Consider the following 20,910-nt stretch of genomic DNA (forward strand, 5'->3'; position numbering starts at 1 on the left):
GGACGCTTTGTTCGGAAAACCTCGGAGGGAGATCCGAGTTTACCTCAAGAATTCAAGGCAGAAGATGATGACATCACACAATGTTCTCCAGGAGAAGATCCCATTATTCCAACCGCACATCACAGACCTTCCCATCTGGAGGGATCAATGGATCCTTCTAATAAATCCCATACTATGACATCAGATGTCCATAAATCCCATACTATGACATCAGATGTCCATAAATCCCATACTATGACATCAGATGTCCATCTATCCCATACTATGACATCAGAGGTCAATAAATCCCATACTATGACATCAGATGTCCATCTAAGTTCAAAAAAATTGTTTCTAAAAAATTACCTGATTAAAAAAAAAAATAGATCAATGGATCCTTCTAATCCTGAGGAATCTCCTGATCAATCCCATACTATGACCTCAGATGTCCATCTAAGTTCTCACAGTGCCAATCAATCAACACATCCACCCAATCCCAATGTGTCTTCTTTATGTGATAGGGGTCCCACGGGGGAGCGCCCTTTTTCATGTTCAGAGTGCGGGAAATGCTTCGCTGTCAAAATAACGCTCATTAATCACCAAAGGATTCACACAGGTGAGCGTCCTTTTTCATGTTCGGTGTGCGGAAAATGCTTCTCTGTCAAAGTATCACTTGTTGCACACCAAAGGGTTCACACGGGAGAGCGTCCCTTTTCATGTTCAGAGTGCGGAAAATGTTACACTAAGATGGGAAGTCTTCGTACACACCAGAGAACTCACACTGGTGAGCGTCCTTTTTCATGTTCAGAGTGCGGGAAATGTTTTATTGGTAAAGCGCATCTTCTTGGACACCAGAAAAGTCACACGGGTGAGCGTCCCTTTTCTTGTTCTGAGTGCGGGAAATGTTTCACTTCGAAAAAGAACCTTCGTAGGCACCAGTCCGTTCATACCGGTGCGCGTCCTTATTCATGTTCAGAGTGCGGAAAATGTTTCGCTCTGAAAGAGGACCTTGGTAAACACCAGAAAAATCACACCGCTGAGCGTCCTTTTTCTTGTTCAGAGTGCGGGAAATGCTTTCCTAGGGTTGATTACCTTCTTCTGCACCAGAGAACACACACAGGGGAGCGTCCTTTTTCATGTTCAGTGTGCGGGAAATGCTTTATTGACAATAGAGGGCTTCGTATACACCAAAGAAGTCACACGGACGAGAGTCCTCATTCATGCACAGAGTGCGGTAAATGTTTTATTGAAAAAGAAAAACTTCTTATACACCAGAGAATTCACACAGGGGAGGGTTCTTTTTCATGTACAGAGTGCGGGAAATGTTACACGGTGAAAGGGAGCCTTCTTAGACACCAGAGAACACACACGGGAGAGCGTCCTTTTTCGTGTACAGAGTGCGGGAAGAGTTTCACTGATAAAGGGAAACTTCTCAGACACCAGAAAATACACACAAGGGAGAGTCCTTTTTCATGTACAGAGTGCGGGAAGTGTTTCACTGATGAAGGAAAACTTCTTAAACACCAGAGAACACACACAGGGGAGAGTCCTTTTTCATGTTCAGAGCCAGACTCCGCCTCCAGATCTCTTCATAAAGAGGACCTGTCACGGCCCATACTGTCATAGGGGATGTTGTTCATCCTTTATGATAGCAATAAAGTTAAAGGGGAGTTCCACAATTTTTTTTTTACTTGCTCCTTACCCAATCCCCATCCTCCATTCTCTTTAAAATGGTAACTTTTTTCTTTTTTTTTTAATCTAAATACCTATAATTTATAATTTTCTGCTCCCTCCGCCTAGGCGATTATGTCCTTTGGTCTCTTGCCATAGACACCTGGGATGTCCGGCGTCATGTATCCCAGGAATCCTTGGGAAGTCGCCTATAATACCAAAATCTTCCCGTCAGGAAATGAAGCGAATGGGAGGAGTTAGGCGCCATTTTTCAAGGAGGAGCATCTACACGTAGGAAATGGGGCCGCTCACTTCCGAAGAACAGCTATCATTTTCATCAAATAGTAGACGCGCATTGCCGAAAAATTTGCTTTAGTTTCATTCGTTTTTTAAGCTTTTTTCGGAAATTCCGAAATCTCTGAGGGGCAGATCCTCAAAGAAATTACGCCGGCGTATCTCTTGATCCGCGGCGTAATTTCAAATTTTGCGCGTCGTATCTTTGTTTTGTTATCCACAAAACAAGATACAAAGGCATTTGTGTTAGATCCGACAGGCGTACGCCGTCGGATCTTAAATGCAATTTTCCGGCGGCCGCTAGGTGGCGTTTCCGCGTCGAGTATGCAAATTAGCTATTTCCGACGATCCACGAACGTACGCGCGGCCGTCGCATTTTTTTTACGTCGTTTCCATTCGGCCTTTTCCGGCGTATAGTTAAAGCTGCTATCTGGTGGCGTACTCAATGTGAAGTATGGCCGTCGTTCCTGCGTATAATTTTGAAAATTTTGCGTCGTTTGCGCAAGTCGTCCGTGAATGGGGCTGGACGCCATTTACGTTCACATCGAAAGCAATGACGTCCTTGCGACGTCATTTGGAGCAATGCACCATGGGAGTTTTGAAGGACGGGGCATGCGCAGTTCGTTCGGCGCGGGGACGCGCTTCATTTAAATGAAACACGCCCCCTACTCGCCGCATTTGAATTCCGCGCCCTTACGCCGCGAGAGATACGCTACGCCGCCGTAACTTACGGCGCAAGTTCTTTCACGATTCAAAGAATAGCAAAGTAAGTTACAGCGGCGTAGCGTCGGTATGTGGATCTACCCCTAAATGTTCAAATTCAGAATTTTCGAATTTCCGATTTCCGAAATGTCCAAAATTTAGAATTTCAAAATTTTCAAATTTCAGAGTTTTCGTGTCGGCAGAAACTAGCGCCGCTGCGCAGGCACGAGATCTGGAGGTGCATGCTGGGTAACCAGCTGCACCAGTTCCTGGAAATAGATAGAGGAGGGCTTCTGATGCCCATAATGGAGATGGACCCTGCCTACCTCCGAGATCCAAGTAATTTTATTAAATTCCCGAATTTTCTAAATTTCGAAAATACTGAATTTTCTAAATTTCGAAAATTCAGAATTTTCTAAATTTCGAAAATTCAGAATTTTGGAAATTTGAAAACTCAGAAAATTTGGAAATTTAAACAAATTGCACGTCTATCAAATAGTGATGCGGGCACAGAATAGGTGATGCGGGCACAGAATAGGTGATGCGGGCACAGAATAGGTGATGCGGGCACTGAACATCTAGCTCCCGGCAGAAAGGAGATTATGATGGAAGGATAGGTTGGAACTTCTGCCGACGCCACCATGGCTGTGGCCAACGTGTCCAGCAGTAACGAGGGCCGTGCAAAGGCGCGAGATCGGAAAGGTGCATGCTGGGTAGCCAGCTGCACCAATTCCCGGAAATAGATACAGGAGGGCTTTAGATGCCCACAGTGGAGATGGACCCTGCCTACTTCCGAGATTCAGGTAATGTTATTAAATTTAAACAAAAAAATACTCTTTTTTTGAAGAGCGCATATTAAGTGGAGCAAGTTAAAATGTAGTCTTATGCCACGTACACACGATCTGGCTTTTGCCCGGCCAAATCACATCGGAATTCCATCGGAGAAAAATAGAACATGTTTTATATCTAAACTCTGATGGAATTCATCGGAATTTCCGATGAAAAAACTCCGATGGGGCTACACACGATAGGAATATCCGATGGAAAAAGTCCGTCTGACTTTTTCCATCGGAAATTCCGATCGTGTGTACGCGGCTTTAGAAAAAAAATTTGATTTGGGGGACTGGAACTCCGCTTTAATACAAAAAATAAAGAAACAGTTTAATTAATTAAAGTGTATTTTTGTATATAGATACATAATATGGGTGGGTCGACGTAGGGAGGAGTCGGCAACGTGACGCTACTGCATGCTTGGACACGGCGGCCATCTTTCTGGTGGGGAGAGGCTGTATACATGTAAACAGAGCTTGCTTTTGTTTGTCAGCAATGTGAGTGCAATTTCAATCGTTTTTATCTGAATAAATACTGTTTTGATGTACCGCGTAATGAGGTTTATCTCGTTTTGTCTGGGATGACATATATTCGATGATTACCGCTGGAGGGTCATTTTTTAAACAAGGAGAGTCGCATTCAGGTTTGCTGCAGCCACTCTCCGGTCTGCTGCCACTAAAGCCTCGTACACACCTTTGCAGAATGGGCTGATGTTCGGATTTATGACTATAGTTGTGGCCAGGACTTTCAAGCCATGTCCCTTTACCTCCCCAGTGGGCAGCATTCAGCAGAAGTGATGATAGCTATCACCTCAGGGGGACATGATATACATATGAATGCCTCCTCTATTTATATATCAATGCAGCAGTCCGCGACTATGTACATGTTATTGCTGCTGCTATTTACATATCAATAAAGGTTATTTACATGTAAACACAGGGACTGCAGGTGAGTTTTCTGTACATAGCAATAGGGCAGAGCTGGGAAGGTGTAGGAGAGCTGTCGGAGAATGTAGTGTGCATGGTGTAGGAGAGCTGTCGGAGAATGTAGTGTGGATGGAGGAGGAGAGCTGTCGGAGAATGTAGTGTGGATGGTGGAGGAGATCTGTCGGAGAATGTAGTGTGGATGGTGGAGGAGAGCTGTCGGAGAATGTAGTGTGGATGGTGGAGGAGATCTGTCGGAGAATGTAGTGTGGATGATGGAGGAGATCTCTCGGAGAATGTAGTGTGGATGGTGGAGGAGAGCTGTCGGAGAATGTAGTGTGGATGGTGGAGGAGAGATGTCGTTGAATGTAGTGTGGATGGTGGAGGAGATCTGTCGGAGAATGTAGTGTGGATGGTGGAGGAGAGCTGTCGGAGAATGTAGTGTGGATGGTGGGAGGAGAGCTGTCGGAGAATGTAGTGTGGAGGGTGGGAGGAGATCTGTCGGAGAATGTAGTGTGGATGGTGGAGGAGAGCTGTCGGAGAATGTAGTGTGGATGGTGGAGAGCTGTCGGAGAATGTAGTGTGGATGGTGGAGGAGAGCTGTCGGAGAATGTAGTGTGGATGGTGGGAGGAGATCTGTCGGAGAATGTAGTGTGGATGGTGGAGGAGAGCTGTTGGAGAATGTAGTGTGGATGGTGGGGGAGAGCTGTCGGAGAATGTAGTGTGGATGGTGGAGGAGATCTTTTGGAGAATGTAGTGTGGATGGAGGAGATCTGTCAGAGAATGTAGTGTGGATGGTGGGAGGAGAGCTGTCGGAGAATGTAGTGTGGATGGTGGGGGGAGAGCTGTCAGAGAATGTAGTGTGGATGGTGGGAGGAGATCTGTCGGAGAATGTAGTGTGGATGGTGGAGGAGAGCTGTCGGAGAATGTAGTGTGGATGGTGGGAGGAGAGCTGTCGGAGAATGTAGTGTGGATAGTGGAGGAGAGCTGTCGGAGAATGTAGTGTGGATGGTGGAGGAGATCTGTCGGAGAATGTAGTGTGGAAGGTAGGAGGAGAGCTGTTGGAGAATGTAGTGTGGATGGTGGAGGAGAGCTGTCGGAGAATGTAGTGTGGATGGTGGGGGAGATCTGTCGGAGAATGTAGTGTGGATGGTGGGAGGAGAGCTGTCGGAGAATGTAGTGTGGATGGTGGAGGAGAGCTGTCAGAGAATGTAGTGTGGATGGTGGAGGAGATCTGTTGGAGAATGTAGTGTGGATGGTAGAGGAGAGTTGTCGGAGAATGTAGTGTGGATGGTGGAGGAGAGCTGTGGGAGAATGTAGTGTGGATGGTGGGAGGAGAGCTGTCGGAGAATGTAGTGTGGATGGTGGAGATCTGTCAGAGAATGTAGTGTGGATGGTGGAGGAGAGCTGTCAGGAATGTAGTGTGGATGGTGGGAGGAGAGCTGTTGGAGAATGTAGTGTGGATGGTGGAGGAGAGCTGTCGGAGAATGTAGTGTGGATGGTGGGAGGAGAGATGTCGGAGAATGTAGTGTGGATGGTGGGAGGAGAGCTGTCGGAGAATGTAGTGTGGATGGTGGAGGAGAGCTGTCGGAGAATGTAGTGTGGATGGTGGAGGAGATCTGTCGGAGAATGTAGTGTGGATGGTGGGAGGAGAGCTGTCGGAGAATGTAGTGTGGATGGTGGAGGAGACCTGTCGGAGAATGTAGAGTGGATGGTGGGAGGAGAGCTGTCGGAGAATGTAGTGTGGATGGTGGAGGAGACCTATCGGAGAATGTAGTGTGGATGGTGGAGGAGATCTGTCGGAGAATGTAGTGTGGATGGTGGGAGGAGAGCTGTCGGAGAATGTAGTGTGGATGGTGGAGGAGACCTGTCGGAGAATGTAGAGTGGATGGTGGGAGGAGAGCTGTCGGAGAATGTAGTGTGGATGGTGGAGGAGACCTATCGGAGAATGTAGTGTGGATGGTGGAGGAGAGCTGTCGGAGAATGTAGAGTGGATGGTGGGAGGAGAGCTGTCGGAGAATGTAGTGTGGATGGTGGAGGAGACCTATCGGAGAATGTAGTGTGGATGGTGGAGGAGAGCTGTCGGAGAATGTAGTGTGGATGGTGGGAGGAGAGCTGTCGGAGAATGTAGTGTGGATGGTGGAGGAGACCTATCGGAGAATGTAGTGTGGATGGTGGAGGAGAGCTGTCGGAGAATGTAGTGTGGATGGTGGGAGGAGAGATGTCGGAGAGTGTAGTGTGGATGGTGGAGGAGAGCTGTCGGAGAATGTAGTGTGGATGGTGGAGAAGAGCTGTCGGAGAATGTAGTGTGGATGGTGGAGATCTGTCGGAATATGTAGTGTGGATGGTGGAGGAGAGCTGTCGGAGAATGTAGTGTGGATGGTGGAGGAGAGCTGTCGGAGAATGTAGTGTGGATGGAGGAGATCTGTCGGAGAATGTAGTGTGGACGGTGGAGTAGAGCTGTCGGAGAATGTAGTGTGGATGGTGGAGGAGAGATGTCGGAGAATGTAGTGTGGATGGTGGAGGAGATCTGTCGGAGAATGTAGTGTGGATGGTGGGAGGAGAGCTGTCGGAGAATGTAGTGTGGATGGTGGGGGAGAGCTGTCGGAGAATGTAGTGTGGATGGTGGAGGAAAGCTGTCGGAGAATGTAGTGTGGATGGTGGAGGAGATCTGTAGGAGAATGTAGTGTGGATGGTGGAGGAGAGCTGTCGGAGAATGTAGTGTGGATGGTGGGAGGAGATCTGTCGGAGAATGTAGTGTGGATGGTGGGGGAGATCTGTCGGAGAATGTAGTGTGGATGGTGGAGGAGAGCTGTCGGAGAATGTAGTGTGGATGGTGGAGGAGATCTGTCGGAGATTGTAGTGTGGATGGTGGAGGAGAGCCGTTGGAGAATGTAGTGTGGATGGTGGAGGAGAGCTGTCGGAGAATGTAGTGTGGATGGTGGGGGAGAGCTGTCGGAGTGTATGTAGGTCAGTGTATGTAGATCACTACCGTCAGTGTATGTAGGTCATGTCAGTGTATGTAGGTCAGTGTATGTAGGTCAGTATAATGGTCAGTGTCAGGCAGGTGAGTTTAGTGGTCAGCATTGATAAGCACTGGTAAGCCACACAATCCAGCCGAAAAAAAAAAAAAAAAGTCTGCGTCACATACACACATTTGATTTGGGGGACTGGAACTCCGCTTTAAACCCGCACCTCTCTATCATTCTTTGATATGGTCATTGGGAGCTCTGCTCCGTACTTCTCTTTCTCTATGTCATTTTTTGTACAATGTATGTCAGTTCGCTGTACTTGGCTGGGAAAACGTAATAAACTCTTTGTGAGACAAAAAGATCAAATGATTGCTTTTTTATTATATGTCTCCCATTGATTCAATTTTAACTGAAGGCCTGTGTGTGATAGAAGAATGAGCTACAAGGCAGAAGGGAAAGTATTAAAACATAACGCAGGGTACAGTTAATAAAATCACCACAAGATGGGGATATCACTTACCATGTGGCCCGCTCAGACAGGAAGTGATGTAGAGTAAGAACAGGAAGTGATGTCACACAAAGACAGGAAGTTATAACGACAGGAAGACCTGGGTGAGAGAGTGAGGAGAACACGTATCTGGATTATGCAGAGCAGGTAATAAGATAATATTTAATATTTACAACCAGTGACTCCCCCCGTCATGTCCGTCTTCTTCCTCCATAGTCACTGTGACGTCTTCTATTTACAATACTTACGGCTACGTGCAAAATATAAGTATATTAGAGTTCTTTTGTAATGTGTGCTTAGATATATCCTAATTATATTCTGATTTTATCCAATTCAGTGTCAGAGCTCGGAGAAAGTCCCGAATGCTGTACTGATATACACGAAATTCAAGACGTAAAAGACAAACGTAACATATATTCAAAATTTGTGTTCCAACAGATGGACTCTTGGAAGTTAAATACGTCAGAGAGTTATCTTATTATATCTTCAGATTGGACTGCAGAAGACAGAGACGTTGCCCAATATTCTCCAAAAGTAATACTTTACTAGTTGGCAAAATCAATGAATCCTTCTAATCCCGAGGAATCTTCTGATAAACCGCATACTATGACTTCATATGTCCATCTAAGATCAATAGATCCTTCTAATCCTGAGGAACCTTCTGATAAACCCCATACTATGACCTCAGATGTCCATCTAAGATCAATGAATCCTTTTAATTCTGAGGCATCTTCTAATAAATCACGTAATATGGCTTCAGATGTCCATCTAAGATTAATAGATCCTTCTAATCCTGAGGAACCTTCTGATAAATTCCATACTATGACATCAGATGTCCATCTAAGATCAATGGGTCCTTCTAATCCCGAGGAATCTTTGGACAAATCCCATACTATGACCTCAGACGACCATCTATCCCATACTATGACCTCAGATTTCCATCGATCCCATACTGTGACTTCAGATTTCCATCTATCCCATACTATGACCTCAGATTTCCATCTATCCCATACTGTGACATCAGATGTCCGTCTATCCCATACTATGACTTCAGATGTCCATCTACCCCCTACTATGACATCAGATGTCCTTCCAAGTTCTCACAATGAAGAAGTTTATCCATGTTCAGAGTGTGGGAAACATTTTACTAGGAATTCTTACCTGCTTAGACACCAGAAAATTCATATTGGTTTTCTTCCATTTTCCTGTCCAGAGTGCGGGAAAAGTTTTGCTACCAAGGCTTACCTGGTTAGACACCAGAAAATTCACACTGGTGTTTTTCCGTTTTCCTGTTCCGAGTGTGGGAAAAGTTTCGCAAAGAAGATTTACCTGGTTAGTCACGAGAGAACGCACACGGGCGAGCGTCCCTATTCATGTTCAGAGTGCGGGAGATGTTTCACTAGCAAAGCATACCTTGTTGGGCATCAGAAAACTCACACGGGTGAGCGTCCTCATTCGTGTTCAGAGTGCGGGAAGTTTTTCACCCTGAAAGTAGACCTTGTTAAACATCAGAGAGTTCACACGGGCGAGCGTCCCTTTTCCTGTTCAGAGTGCGGAAAAAGTTTTTCTGACAGGGCAAACTTTCTTAGACACCAGAGAATTCACAAGGGCGAGCGTCCGTATTCGTGCTCCGAGTGCTGGAAATCCTTCTTTGATAGATCTTCGCTTATTAATCATCTGAAAGTACACACCGCACAGCCTGCTCAGTGCCTTCAGATTGCGGAAGATGTTTTACAGATAGACGAAGACTAAGTAGACATCGGAGAGAAGGCCCTGGACAATTCTTTCAATAAATGTACAGTGACTTTTAACAAGTGGAACTGTTAAATCCGTAGAAATACTGGAGGATGAAAAAAAACAATTTGTAAGCTCTTGGGTCCACCTAACCCTCTTGTATTGAATTGTATTGTAAAGTGTTGGGGAAACTGTTCACCCCATACAAATCCTGTATAATAATAAATGATAAAGCGATACATTCTGGAAAAAGTGGTTTGTTTTGGTCATTTATAGTGAGACTTTAACCACTTAAGACCCGGACCAAAATGCAGCTAATGGACCAGGCCCCTTTTTGCGATTCGGCACTGCGTCGCTTTAACTGACAATTGCGCAGTCGTGCGACGTGGCTCCCAAACAAAATTGGCGTCCTTTTCCCCCCACAAATAGAGCTTTCTTTTGGTGGTATTCGATCACCTCTGCGGTTTTTATTTTTTGCGCTATAAACAAAAATAGAGCGACAATTTTGAAAAAAATTCAATATTTTTTACTTTTTGCTATAATAAATATCCCCCAAAAACATATATAAAAAAACATTTTTTTCCTCAGTTTAGGCCGATACGTATTCTTCTACCTATTTTTGATTTAAAAAATCGCAATAAGCGTTTATTGGTTGGTTTGCGCAAAATTTATAGCGTTTACAAAATAGGGGATTGTTTTATTGCATTTTTATTTTATTTTTTTACTACTAATGGCGGCGATCAGTGATTTTTTTCGTGACTGCGACATTATGGTGGACACTTCGGACACTTTTGACACATTTTTGGGACCATTGTCATTTTCACAGCAAAAAATGCATTGTTTACTGTGAAAATGACAATTGCAGTTTGGGAGTTAACCACAAGGGGGCGCTGATGGGGTTATGTGTGACCTCATCTGTGTTTCTAACTGTAGGGGGGTGTGGCTGTAGGTGTGACGTCATCGATTGTGATTCCCTATATAAGGGAACACACGATCGATGACAGCGCCACAGTGAAGAACGGGGAAGCTGTGTTTACACACAACTCTCCCGTTCTTCAGCTCCGGGGACCGATCGCGGGACTCCAGCGGCGATCGAGTCCCGCGGTCACGGAGCTTTGGACCGGGTCGCGGGCGCGCGCTGCGACCCACGGCTGGGCCGTGCCATTCTGCCGACGTATATCGGCGTTAGGCGGTCCTTAAGTGGTTGTAAACCTACTTTGACAACTTGCACCTACAGGTAAGCCTAGATTAAGGCTTACCTGTAGGTGCAAGAAATATCTCTTTAACCTACACCAGGGGTCTTCAAACTACGGCCCTCCAGTTGTTCAGGAACTACAATTCCCATCATGCCTAGTCATGTCTGTGAATGTCAGAGTTTTACAATGCCTCATGGCAGGGCTCAAAATTTCAAGTCTTGAGCCACTAGCCAGGCCTCAAGGGTTACTCGACACCAGTTTCACACACAGCCCCGCCTCCTCCTAACCCTGCGCCTGTAATAGACTGAATGCGGGTCGAATGCTGGGATGTGTTCCGTCATACAGGTGCGGGGTTAGGAGGAGGCGGGGCTGTGTGTGAGAACGAGCAGAGAAAAGTTCAATGTTATACTATTACAGCGGGCTATACCACTCGGTGATACCGCGGTCCTCCTCTACCTCAATGCTCTCTGCCACAGGCGATCGCTGGGAGAACAGCTCCCGATCAACAATGGCCAACGGCGGTGCTCGCCCCCCCCTCTCCCAGGCAGCCCAGACCTCATTTTCCACTCGCAAAATGCTAGTAGGCGAGTGGAAAATTTGAGGTCTGCCTCATGGGATGTGTAGTTCCGCAAAAGCTGGAGGACCGTAGTTTGAGGATCCCTGACCTACACTGTTAAGGAGATATTTGCAGAAAACACTGCACCAATGTCTACGGCTAATGCGCGCCGTAGACAACGGTGCAAGCGCACTTAGCGTCCTGGCATAATGAATGGGATTATGCCGGTCCCGCGCGCATATGCGGGAGTGACGTCATCGGCGCTCCGGCCAATCAAAGCGCCGGAGCGGCAATACCAGGAAGAAGCTCCAAGAGGACATGGTGGCGGAGGGGAATGAGGAGCACTTTGGGGGCTTCGAATTCAGGTAAGTGACGTTTTTTCGGGGGGGGGGGGGGGGTGACTTCCTCTTTAATGGGCCAAGTCTTCTGCTGGCTTCTTCACCTTCTTGGTCACTCCGATGGTGGGTTTCTGCCCTCCTAAATTTTTGGCATCCTCATTCTTCTTCTCCTATTTTGCATATTACAGAATAAAAAATACAGCACTGAGAAAATCAGCCCCTCATAATAGACTATGCCAGTATGCAGGCCCAGAAACTCAAAGATATAAGCCTACCCAGCAGGGGCGTTGCCAGGTCTTTAGTGAGCAAGGGACCTATTATTTTTCTTTTGCGTTGCTAGGTCTACAAAAGATCTGGGGTTAGAGCCCATAGGAGTGAAGTAAAGAAGGTCATATGCTTGGGTGGGCATACACATGTATATAATATACGTGTGTGTGTGTATGTATGTATATATAATATATCATTACATATCTGAGTGCGGATCCCCCACTTACATCAGGGGCCCCAAAGAGCCCCTTCCTTACATTGGGGTCCCCAGAGAGCCTCCCTCTTACATCAGAGAACCCCTTCCTTACATCAGGGTCCCCAGAGAGCCCATTCCTTACATCAGGGTCCCCAGAGAGCCTCCCCTTCTTACATCAGGGTCCCCAGAGAGCCCTCCTCCTTACATCAGGGTCCCCAGAGAGCCTCCCCTTACATCAGGGTCCCCAGAGTGCCCCTTCCTTACATCTGGTTCCCCAGAGAGCCCCTTCCTTACATCAGGGTCCCCAGAGAGCCTCCCTCTTACATCAAGGTCCCCAGAGAGCCCTCCTCCTTACATCAGGGTCCCCAGAGAGCCTCCCCTTCTTACATCAGGGTCCCCAGAGAGCCCTCCTCCTTACATCAGGGTCCCCAGAGAGCCTCCCCTTACATCAGGGTCCCCAGAGTGCCCCTTCCTTACATCTGGTTCCCCAGAGAGCCCCTTCCTTACATCAGGGTGCCCAGAGAGCCTCCATCTTACATCAGGGTCCCCAGAGAGCCTCCCCTACATCAGGGTCCCCAGAGAGCCCCTTCCTTATGTCAGGGTCCCCAAAGAGCCTCCCCCTTACATCAGGGTCCCCAGAGAGCCTCCTCCTTACATCAGGGTCCCCAGAGAGCCTCCCCCTTACATCAGGGTCCCCAGAGAGCCTCCCCCTACATCAGGGTCCCCAGAGAGCCCCTTCCTTACGTCAGGGTCCCCAGAGAGCCTCCCCCTTACATCAGGGTCCCCAGAGAGCCTCCCCCTTACATCAGGGTCCCCAGAGAGGGCCTTCCTTACGTCAGGGTCCCCAGAGAGCCTCCCCCTTACATCAGGGTCCCCAGAAAGCCTCCCCCTTACATCAGGGTCCCCAGAGAGCCTCCCCTTACATCAGGGTCCCCAGAGAGCCTTCCTCCTTACATCAGGGTCCCCAGAGAGCCCTCCTCCTTACATCAGGGTCCCCAGAGAGCCCTCCTCCTTACATCAGAGTCCCCAGAGAGCCTCTCCTTACATCAGGGTCCCCAGAGAGCCTCCCTCTTACATCAGGCCCCCCAGATAGCCCCTTCCTTACATCAGGGCCCACAGAGAGCCTCCCCTTTACATCAGGTTCCCCAGAGAGCCTCCCTCTTACATCGGGGTACCCAGAGAGCCCCCCCTCCCTGTCTGCAGCAATTAAAAAAAAAACTTCTGCTCAGCTGGGGGCCAGGGGGAAGCAGGACTATGTAACCCCTCAGCTCAAGTGCTTACCTCTTGTGGTGATCCAGACCAGACTGGGCTCTCAGGCTCCATCTGCTCAGCTGGTGGACAGGGGAGGAAAGTTACTAGTTATTGTTATCAGGCACAAATTTTTATCTATATTCAGCAGTTTCGACAATTTAATCATCGTCCCGACGTCCACTTCTATACCAATCTGCCTGGCAATGTAATTGACGAAAATCATCAAATAGTCCCGGCGGAGCAATCCATGGGCTGCAGTTCCCAACAATTACATTGGCAGGCAGATTGGTATAGAAGTGGACGTCGGGACGTTGATTAAATTGTTTATAACCTAACCCTGCTTTAAACTTCTCCACAACTTTATTCCTGACCTGTCTGGTGTGTTCCTTGGCCTTCGTGATGCTGTTTGTTCACTAAGGTTCTCTAACAAACCTCAGAGGTCTTCTCAGTATTCTGTGATCACATTACACACAGGTGGACTCTATTTACTAATTAGGTGACTTCTGAAGGCAATTGGTTCCCCTAGAATTTAGTTAGGGGTATCCGAGTAAAGGGGGCTGAATACAAATGCCCCCACACTTTTCACATACAGTGGAACCTCGGTTTACGAGTAACGCGGTTAACGAGCATTTTAAAAGACGTGCGTTGTCTCGCAAAACGAGCAGAATTCAAGCTAATGTGGTGTGCAGTACCACATTTGGCCTGAGGTGTAGGGGCGCCGCAACCGTCTGGAAATCCTCCTGTTCCCGGGTGTTTCCGAACCTTTCCGAGGTCAACCGAGCTGTCCCAGGACCTTTCCGAGTGTTTCCGAGAGCTCTCCGGCGCCCCCCACCTATGGCCACATTCGGTATTGCATGCCATTGAAGTCAATGCGGAACAAATTATTTTTGTTTCCATTGACTTCTATAGGGAAACTCGCTTTGGATCACGAGAATTCTCCTGGAATTGGATTATGCTCGTAATCCAAGGTTCCACCGTATTTATTTGTAAAAAATGTTGAAAAACATTTATCGTTTTCCTTCCACTTCACAATTATGTGCCACTTTGTGTTGGTCTATTACAGAGGTTTCCAAACTGCGGCCCGAGGGCCAGATGTGGCTCTTTGCTAGCCTTTATCCGGCCCTTGGGGCACAATTCCTCCCACTGACATGAGGCACTATTCCTCCCATTGACACCAACAATGGGGCACTATATTATCCACTGATACCAATGATGGGATACTATTTCTCCTACTAATAGGGGGAATACTCCTCTTCCTATTGACCACCAACCCTGAGGCCATATATGTTCTCACTGATGCCGGCCCCGTGACTTTTTCTTCCCTTGCTGGCCCCAATCCGGCCCTCCTAAAGTCTGAAGGGCAATAAAGTGGCCCTTTGTTTGTAAAGTTTGGAGACCCCTGGTCTATTACATAAAATCCCAATAAAATACATTGACGCTTTTGGTTGTAACATGGCAAAATGTGGAAAATTTCGAGGGGTATGAATACTTTTTCAAGGCACTGTATATGAAATGAATTAGTCCACTGTAATCTTGTAATTAAATGAAAACATTGTAAAAAAATATATATATTTATATAAAGATTTTCATGTATAATCTGTGAGTGTAATCATCGATATAACCTAGTAGAAGAATGGACGTAATCATCGATATATCCTGATGGAAGAATGGATAGACCACAATGCAGAGGGCAAAATATATGCTACGCCGCCGTAAGTAAGAGAGGCAAGTGCTGCCTCTTAAGTTACGGCGGCGTAGCGTAAATGGGCCGGCGTAAGCGCGCCTAATTCAAATGAGAAACAGGGGGGTGTGTTTTATGTTAATGACTAGTGACCCGACGTGATTGACGTTTTAAACGAACGACGCATGCGCCGTCCGTGGACGTATCCCAGTGCGCATGCGTCGGATAGAATGCCTAAGATACGTCGAACACTGCCTACTACGTGAACGTAACTTATGCACAGCCCTATTCGCGTACAACTTGCGCAAACGACGTAAAAAGATACGCTCGTTCCGACGTCCATACTTTGCATGGGCTGCGCCACCTAGAGACCAACTTTATCTTTACGCCGGCGTACGTCTTCCGTAAACGGCGTAACTAATTGCGACGGGCGTACGTGCGTTCGTGAATCGGTGTATCTTGCTCATTTGCATATTCGACGCGGAAAACAACGGAAGCGCCACCTAGCGGCCAGCCTAAATTTGCACCCTAAGATACGACGGCATAGGAGACTTACGCCGCTCGTATCTTAGCCTAATTTAAGCGTATCTGGTTTCCAGAATGCGCTAAAATTTACGACGGCGTAGATTCAGAGTTACGACGGCGTATCTACTGATACGCCGGTGATCTGACATGCTGGTTCCAGCTATCGTGGAAGTTCCAGCGCATGCGCGAACTGATGCGCTGAGATGGTTCCAGCCATCGGGAAAGTTCCTTCAAGCACTGCGCAGGTGCAAACTTGCTGACGGAAATCCCCGAACGGCGGCCGGCATCCAGGGCGACGTGGATAGTGAGGTAAGTGGCCAGTCGGCCTCACGTCCTCGCTGCGCTCGGACGGCTCGCTTCGCTCGCTCGGCCTCCTGGCTCTTTTTTTAACATCCTCCAATCCACGGGGATGTTAAAGAATGAGCCTGGATGCCGGGCGAGGTTCGGGGATTTCCGTCGGGAAGTTTGCGCCTGCGCAGTCAGTGGAGGAACTTCCCCCATAGGGGAACATTCAGGACAAGTCACCGGCGTAACTCTGCAAGGAATCTAGCTAATAGACTGCAGTATTTATATTCAACACAAGGTGGTAATCTCAATTATTGTTAGTGGAACGCAAAGACAGGAAGTGATGTCAGGTACAGACAGGAAGTGATGTAGGAGTATAAATAGGAAGTTGCGAGTGAGAGGTGAGTTGGGAGGAAGTAGAGAGGAGACATTACTGGAACTGGCAGCAGACGAGGTAATAAGATATTATTATTATTATTATTATTATACAGGATTTATATAGCGCCAACAGTTTGCGCAGCGCTTTACATCAGGGAAGACAGTACAGTCACAATACAATTCAATACAGGAGGGATCAGAGGGCCCTGCTCGTTAGAGCTTACAATCTAGAATTTACACCCAGTAACCCCCCCCCCCCCCTAAAAGGAATAGGGGGCACTCTTTACGTCTAGAGCAGGGGTCTCCAAACTGCGGCCTGGGGGCCGGATGCGGCGCTTTCCTTGTCTTTATCCGGCCCTTGGGGCACTAATCCTCCCACTGATATGAGACACTATTCTGACATCTAACACCAACAATGGGGCACCATTACCAAAGATGGGGCACTATTCCTTCCAACCTAATACCAAATGTGGTGATGTTTACTCCTACCGATGCCAGAAAAAATTCCACTCTCGCTGGCCATCGATCCGGCCCTCCAATAGTCTGAAGGACGGTAAACTGGCCCTTTGTTTAGAAAGTATGGAGACCCCTGGTCTAGAGGAAAAGAGATTTACCCTCCACATACAGAAAGGCTTCTTCACAATAAGAGCTGTTGAAATACGGAATGCATTCCCTCAGGAACCAGTACTGGGCGGCTCCGTAGATTGGTTTAAAAAACAGTTTGATCTCTTCCTAAATGCAAAAAATATAACCATTTAGGTTATAGTTTTTATATTTATATATTACATTTACAAGATATTAACATTTTAGGTTTATAGGTGATAACATGTTTGAGGTGATGGTTGTCGTATTATGGACCTTGAAGAAGGGGACACACCCCGAAAGCTTGTCCTGAAAAATTGTATGTTAGTGCAAATAACTAAAAGTATGGCGGGCTGTCCCCGTCCTCTGTATTTCCAGGATTCCACACCGGTCAATATTAAAGAAGAGATAAAAGAGGAGGATGATGAGGATGGGGTGATGGAGGAGACAGAATTTCGAAAAGGTCACAAGAAGCAGTACCAGGACACCATGGAGGAGTCATCCAGCTACAGGAACCCACCAGAGAGATGTCCCCGTCCTCTGTATTCCCGGGATTCCACACTGGTCAATATTAAAGAAGAGATAAAAGAGGAGGAGGATGAGGACGGGGTGATGGAGGAGACAGAATTTCGAAAAGGTCACAAGAAGCAGTACCAGGACACCATGGAGGAGTCATCCAGCTACAGAAACCCACCAGAGAGATGTCCCCGTCCTCTGTATTCCCGGGATTCCACACAAGAAGGTCACACCATCCCCCACCATCATCAGGTAGGTGAAGCTACATTCCACGCTCTGACAGGACATTCGGCTATGTAATCCAGTGGTTCTCAACCTGTGGGTCGAATGAGGATTTGCCAGGGGTCACCGAATCCTGGGCTGTTCCTGAAGTCCACACCGCTCTCCCAGCCTCCCAGCTGGGGCTGTCCCTGGAGCCTGTGGCTGCCCAGCTGGGCTGTCCCTGGAGCCCGCGGCTGCCCACTCTGGGTGGGGGGCAGGGACTAGAGGTCAGCTGACTGGTGAGGTGGGAGGGGCTGGAGGAGACCCTATCTCCTGATTTCAGCATAGGTGTCACTGCTGCAAGACACCACAGAGCTGGAGACACTGTGAGTAACACTACCTGTGATTGGAGTTGCCATGTCGCGTACACACAACCGTTTTTCATGACGTGAAAAAATTTTTTTTAGGTCATTAAAAACGATCGTTTGTGGGCTCCAGAGCATTTTTCGTGACGTGAAAAATAGGCATTAAAAATTTAGAATACGCTCTAAGTTTTCGCAACGTTTTTCACGTCGTGAAAAACGGCCGTGTGTGGGCTTTAACGACGGCAAAAAAACATGCACGCTCAGAAGCAAGTTATGAGACGGGAGCGCTCGTTCTGGTAAAACTAGCGTTTGTAATGGAGATCGCACATTCATCACGCTGTAACAGACTGAAAAGCGCGAAGACTGAAAAGCGCGAATCGTCTCTCACCAAACTTTTACTAACACAAAATCAGCAAAAGCAGCCCAAAGGGTGGCGCCATCCGAATGGAACTTCCCCTTTATAGTGCCGTCGTACGTGTTGTACGTCACCGCACTTTGCTCCTGCATTTTCTTTTCTCGATCACGGCATGCTCGACAAAAATCGTTGAGAAAAACATTGGGGTAGATTCAGAGAGAATTTACGCCGGCGTATCCATAGATACGCAGCGTAAATTCAAATCTGCGCCGGCGTATCTACTTTCTGTATACAGAAAGCTAGATACGCCGACATTAGCCTAAGATACGACTGGCATAAGTCTCTTACGCCGTCGTATCTTAGGGTGCATTCTGCCGCTGGCCGCTAGGGGCGCTCCCATAGATGTCAGCGTAGAGTATGCAAATTACATACTTACGCCGATTCACAAATGTACGTGCGCCCGGCGGTAGTTTTTTACGTCGTTTGCGTAAGTCGTTTTCGTCGTAACGTTGCTCCTGCTATTAGGAGGCGCAGCCAATGTTAAGTATGGACGTCGTTCCCGCGTCGTGATTTGAAAATTTTACGTCGTTTGCGTAAGTCGTCCGTGAATGGCGCTGGACGGCATTTACGTTCACGTCGAAACCAATGATGTCCTTGCGACGTCATTTACCGCAATGCACGTCGGGAAATTTTAGGGACGGCGTATGCGCAGTACGTTCGGCGCGGGAACGCGCCTAATTTAAATGATCGAAGCCCCCTACCGGATCATTTGAATTACGCGCGCTTACGCCGGCCCCTTTTACGCTACGCCGCCGCAACTTACGGAGCAAGTGCTTCGTGAATACAGCACTTTCTCCTGTATGTTATGGCGGCGTAGCGTAAATACGGTACGCAGCGCCGCCGTTTAAATTGCGCGCCCCTACCTGAATCCACCCCACTGTTTTTTTCTAGATCAAGAAAAACGGTTGTGTGTACGTGGCATCAGATGATCTTGATCAAGAGCACCTAAGTTGGCTGATTAGAACTCCCCCCAGCATTGCCACTCGTCCCAACTTCCCGCCACCACTGCCACTCATCCCATTCCCCCCACCAAGGAGTAAGAGAAGGAATACAAATAGAGAATACACGGAAGGGAGAGGAAAAGAGGGGGAGGAAGAAAGAAAAAAGGAGAGAAAGAACAAGAAAAATAGCTAGAGAGAGGGATAGGGGGAACTACAAATTAGGATAGAGAGAGATAAAAGGCAAAGAAAGGAGAACAAAGAGAGAGTGGTACATCCCAAAATGTACCATAAGGGGTTTTAATATTGTACGAGTGGAAAGGAATCAGGGAGCGCTAAATGTCCGTGGGTTAGGGGCGCAAATTACAAGTCTTGCCTTGGGTGCTGACAACTCACGTTAAGAAAATAATTTTACTGTTAGGGGCAGGGCTTTTTTTCAGGGGGAACTTGGGGGAACTCAGTTCACCACCTCTGGCTCAGACCCTTTGGTGCCTTCTCACCACAATCGAATGAATGAATGAAAAATTTATAGAGCGCAACACATGCGAACTGAATCGCTTCTGGGCGCTAGTTGTTTATGACTCATGACCTCAAAAGAGCAGAGTTTTGATTCGTCTTCTGAAAGTCAGGTGGTTTTCCTCCAACCGAATGCTGGTTGGTAAAGCGTTCCATAGTCTAGGACCCTGGAAAGCAAACCTTCTTTCTCCTTTGGATTTGTATTTAGTTTTTGGTACCCTGACCAGATTTTGGTCGGTGGATCGCAGAACGCGATTCGAATTGTGAGGTTCTATCTTGTCGCAAAGATATTGCGGAGCCTTCCCATGGATGCACTTATGTGTCAGGCAGAGTGCTTTAAATGCAATTCTGTCTTTTACTGGCAGCCAGTGAAGGGTTCTCAACGAAGGTGAGATTGATTCCCATTTTTTTTCCCAGTCACCAGTCTGGCGGCCGTATTCTGAACGACTTGCAGACGGGAGATTTGGTACTTTGGGAGTCCGAGGTAAAGGGCATTAGCATAGTCCAGTCTGGAATTCACGATTGTTCCCACCACGACTGCTACGTCTTCTTTGGGGATAAATGGAATAAGTCTGCGTAGTAGGCGCAACAGATAGTGCGCTCCGCTGACTACTGACACTTGTAAACACAGAAGTCTGGTTTCTGTGTTTACAAGTGACAGCTCTGCACTCTGTGTGTAACCCCCCCTGAACTCTGCGCTCTGTATGTAATGCAATCCTGGTATTTAATGCCCCTTTAAGACCCTTCTACTGTTTGTGAAATCTGAACGGGTCATGGTTGAGTCCCTGCACCTAAAGCTCTGGTTAGGGGTCCCCACAACTTGGAAAATGTTATCAAGGGGTCACAGCACTAGGAAGGGTAAGAACCACTGATGTAATCTTTTTCCTTTTTAATAAGTATGTTCTGTCATCTTTGGGGTTTAGGGTGAAGAACGGAAAGACGTTAAAGTTGAGGTTAAAGAAGAAGAAGAAGAGACGTTGGTGACCAGACATCAGCAGTCTATGGAGGAGGGTTGTCCTCTGTATTCCCAGGATTCCACACGGGAAGATCAGAACTATACAGAGAATGATCAGGTAGATGGGACGGGGCG

The 20,910-nt window shown here is 47.4% G+C and overlaps 5 protein-coding genes across 5 annotated transcripts in view; 4 read left to right on the top strand and 1 right to left on the bottom strand.

Moving 5' to 3' along the window:
- The window catches only part of LOC120910202 (gastrula zinc finger protein XlCGF26.1-like), a 1,148,070-nt gene that overhangs the window by 763,001 nt on the left and 364,159 nt on the right, over window positions 1-20,910 (bottom strand). The gene's annotated exons all lie outside the window — the stretch shown is intronic.
- Window positions 268-2,075, top strand: LOC120910123 (oocyte zinc finger protein XlCOF6.1-like). The gene has a single exon (XM_040321996.1). The coding sequence runs from the start codon at window positions 295-297 to the stop codon at window positions 1,603-1,605; it is 1,311 nt and encodes a 436-aa protein (XP_040177930.1). The 5' UTR covers window positions 268-294; the 3' UTR covers window positions 1,606-2,075.
- LOC120910145 (zinc finger protein 252-like) lies at window positions 528-9,871 on the top strand. The gene is made up of 2 exons (XM_040322024.1): window positions 528-595; window positions 8,319-9,871. The coding sequence occupies exon 2, from the start codon at window positions 8,442-8,444 to the stop codon at window positions 9,630-9,632; it is 1,191 nt and encodes a 396-aa protein (XP_040177958.1). The 5' UTR covers window positions 528-595; window positions 8,319-8,441; the 3' UTR covers window positions 9,633-9,871.
- The window catches only part of LOC120909981 (zinc finger protein 605-like), a 37,712-nt gene continuing 24,234 nt past the window's right edge, over window positions 7,433-20,910 (top strand). The window contains exon 1 of the mRNA XM_040321786.1: window positions 7,433-8,027. The gene's annotated coding sequence lies outside the window, so the exon portion shown is untranslated. The remainder of the gene's footprint in view (window positions 8,028-20,910) is intronic.
- The window catches only part of LOC120909809 (zinc finger protein 418-like), a 46,947-nt gene continuing 37,982 nt past the window's right edge, over window positions 11,946-20,910 (top strand). Inside the window, exons 1-2 of the mRNA XM_040321539.1 lie at window positions 11,946-12,005; window positions 20,744-20,893. Coding sequence (XP_040177473.1) covers window positions 11,946-12,005; window positions 20,744-20,893 — 210 coding nt within the window. The remainder of the gene's footprint in view (window positions 12,006-20,743; window positions 20,894-20,910) is intronic.

This window comes from Rana temporaria, chromosome 8 (genome assembly GCF_905171775.1).
Source record: "Rana temporaria chromosome 8, aRanTem1.1, whole genome shotgun sequence".
Lineage (NCBI taxonomy): Eukaryota > Metazoa > Chordata > Amphibia > Anura > Ranidae > Rana > Rana temporaria.

What these genes read in the sequence shown, in the direction of transcription:
- LOC120910145 (XM_040322024.1), top strand. Translation starts at nt 8,442, where the DNA reads ATGAATCCTTCTAATCCCGAGGAATCTTCTGATAAACCGCATACTATG.
- LOC120910123 (XM_040321996.1), top strand. Translation starts at nt 295, where the DNA reads ATGACATCAGATGTCCATCTAAGTTCAAAAAAATTGTTTCTAAAAAAT.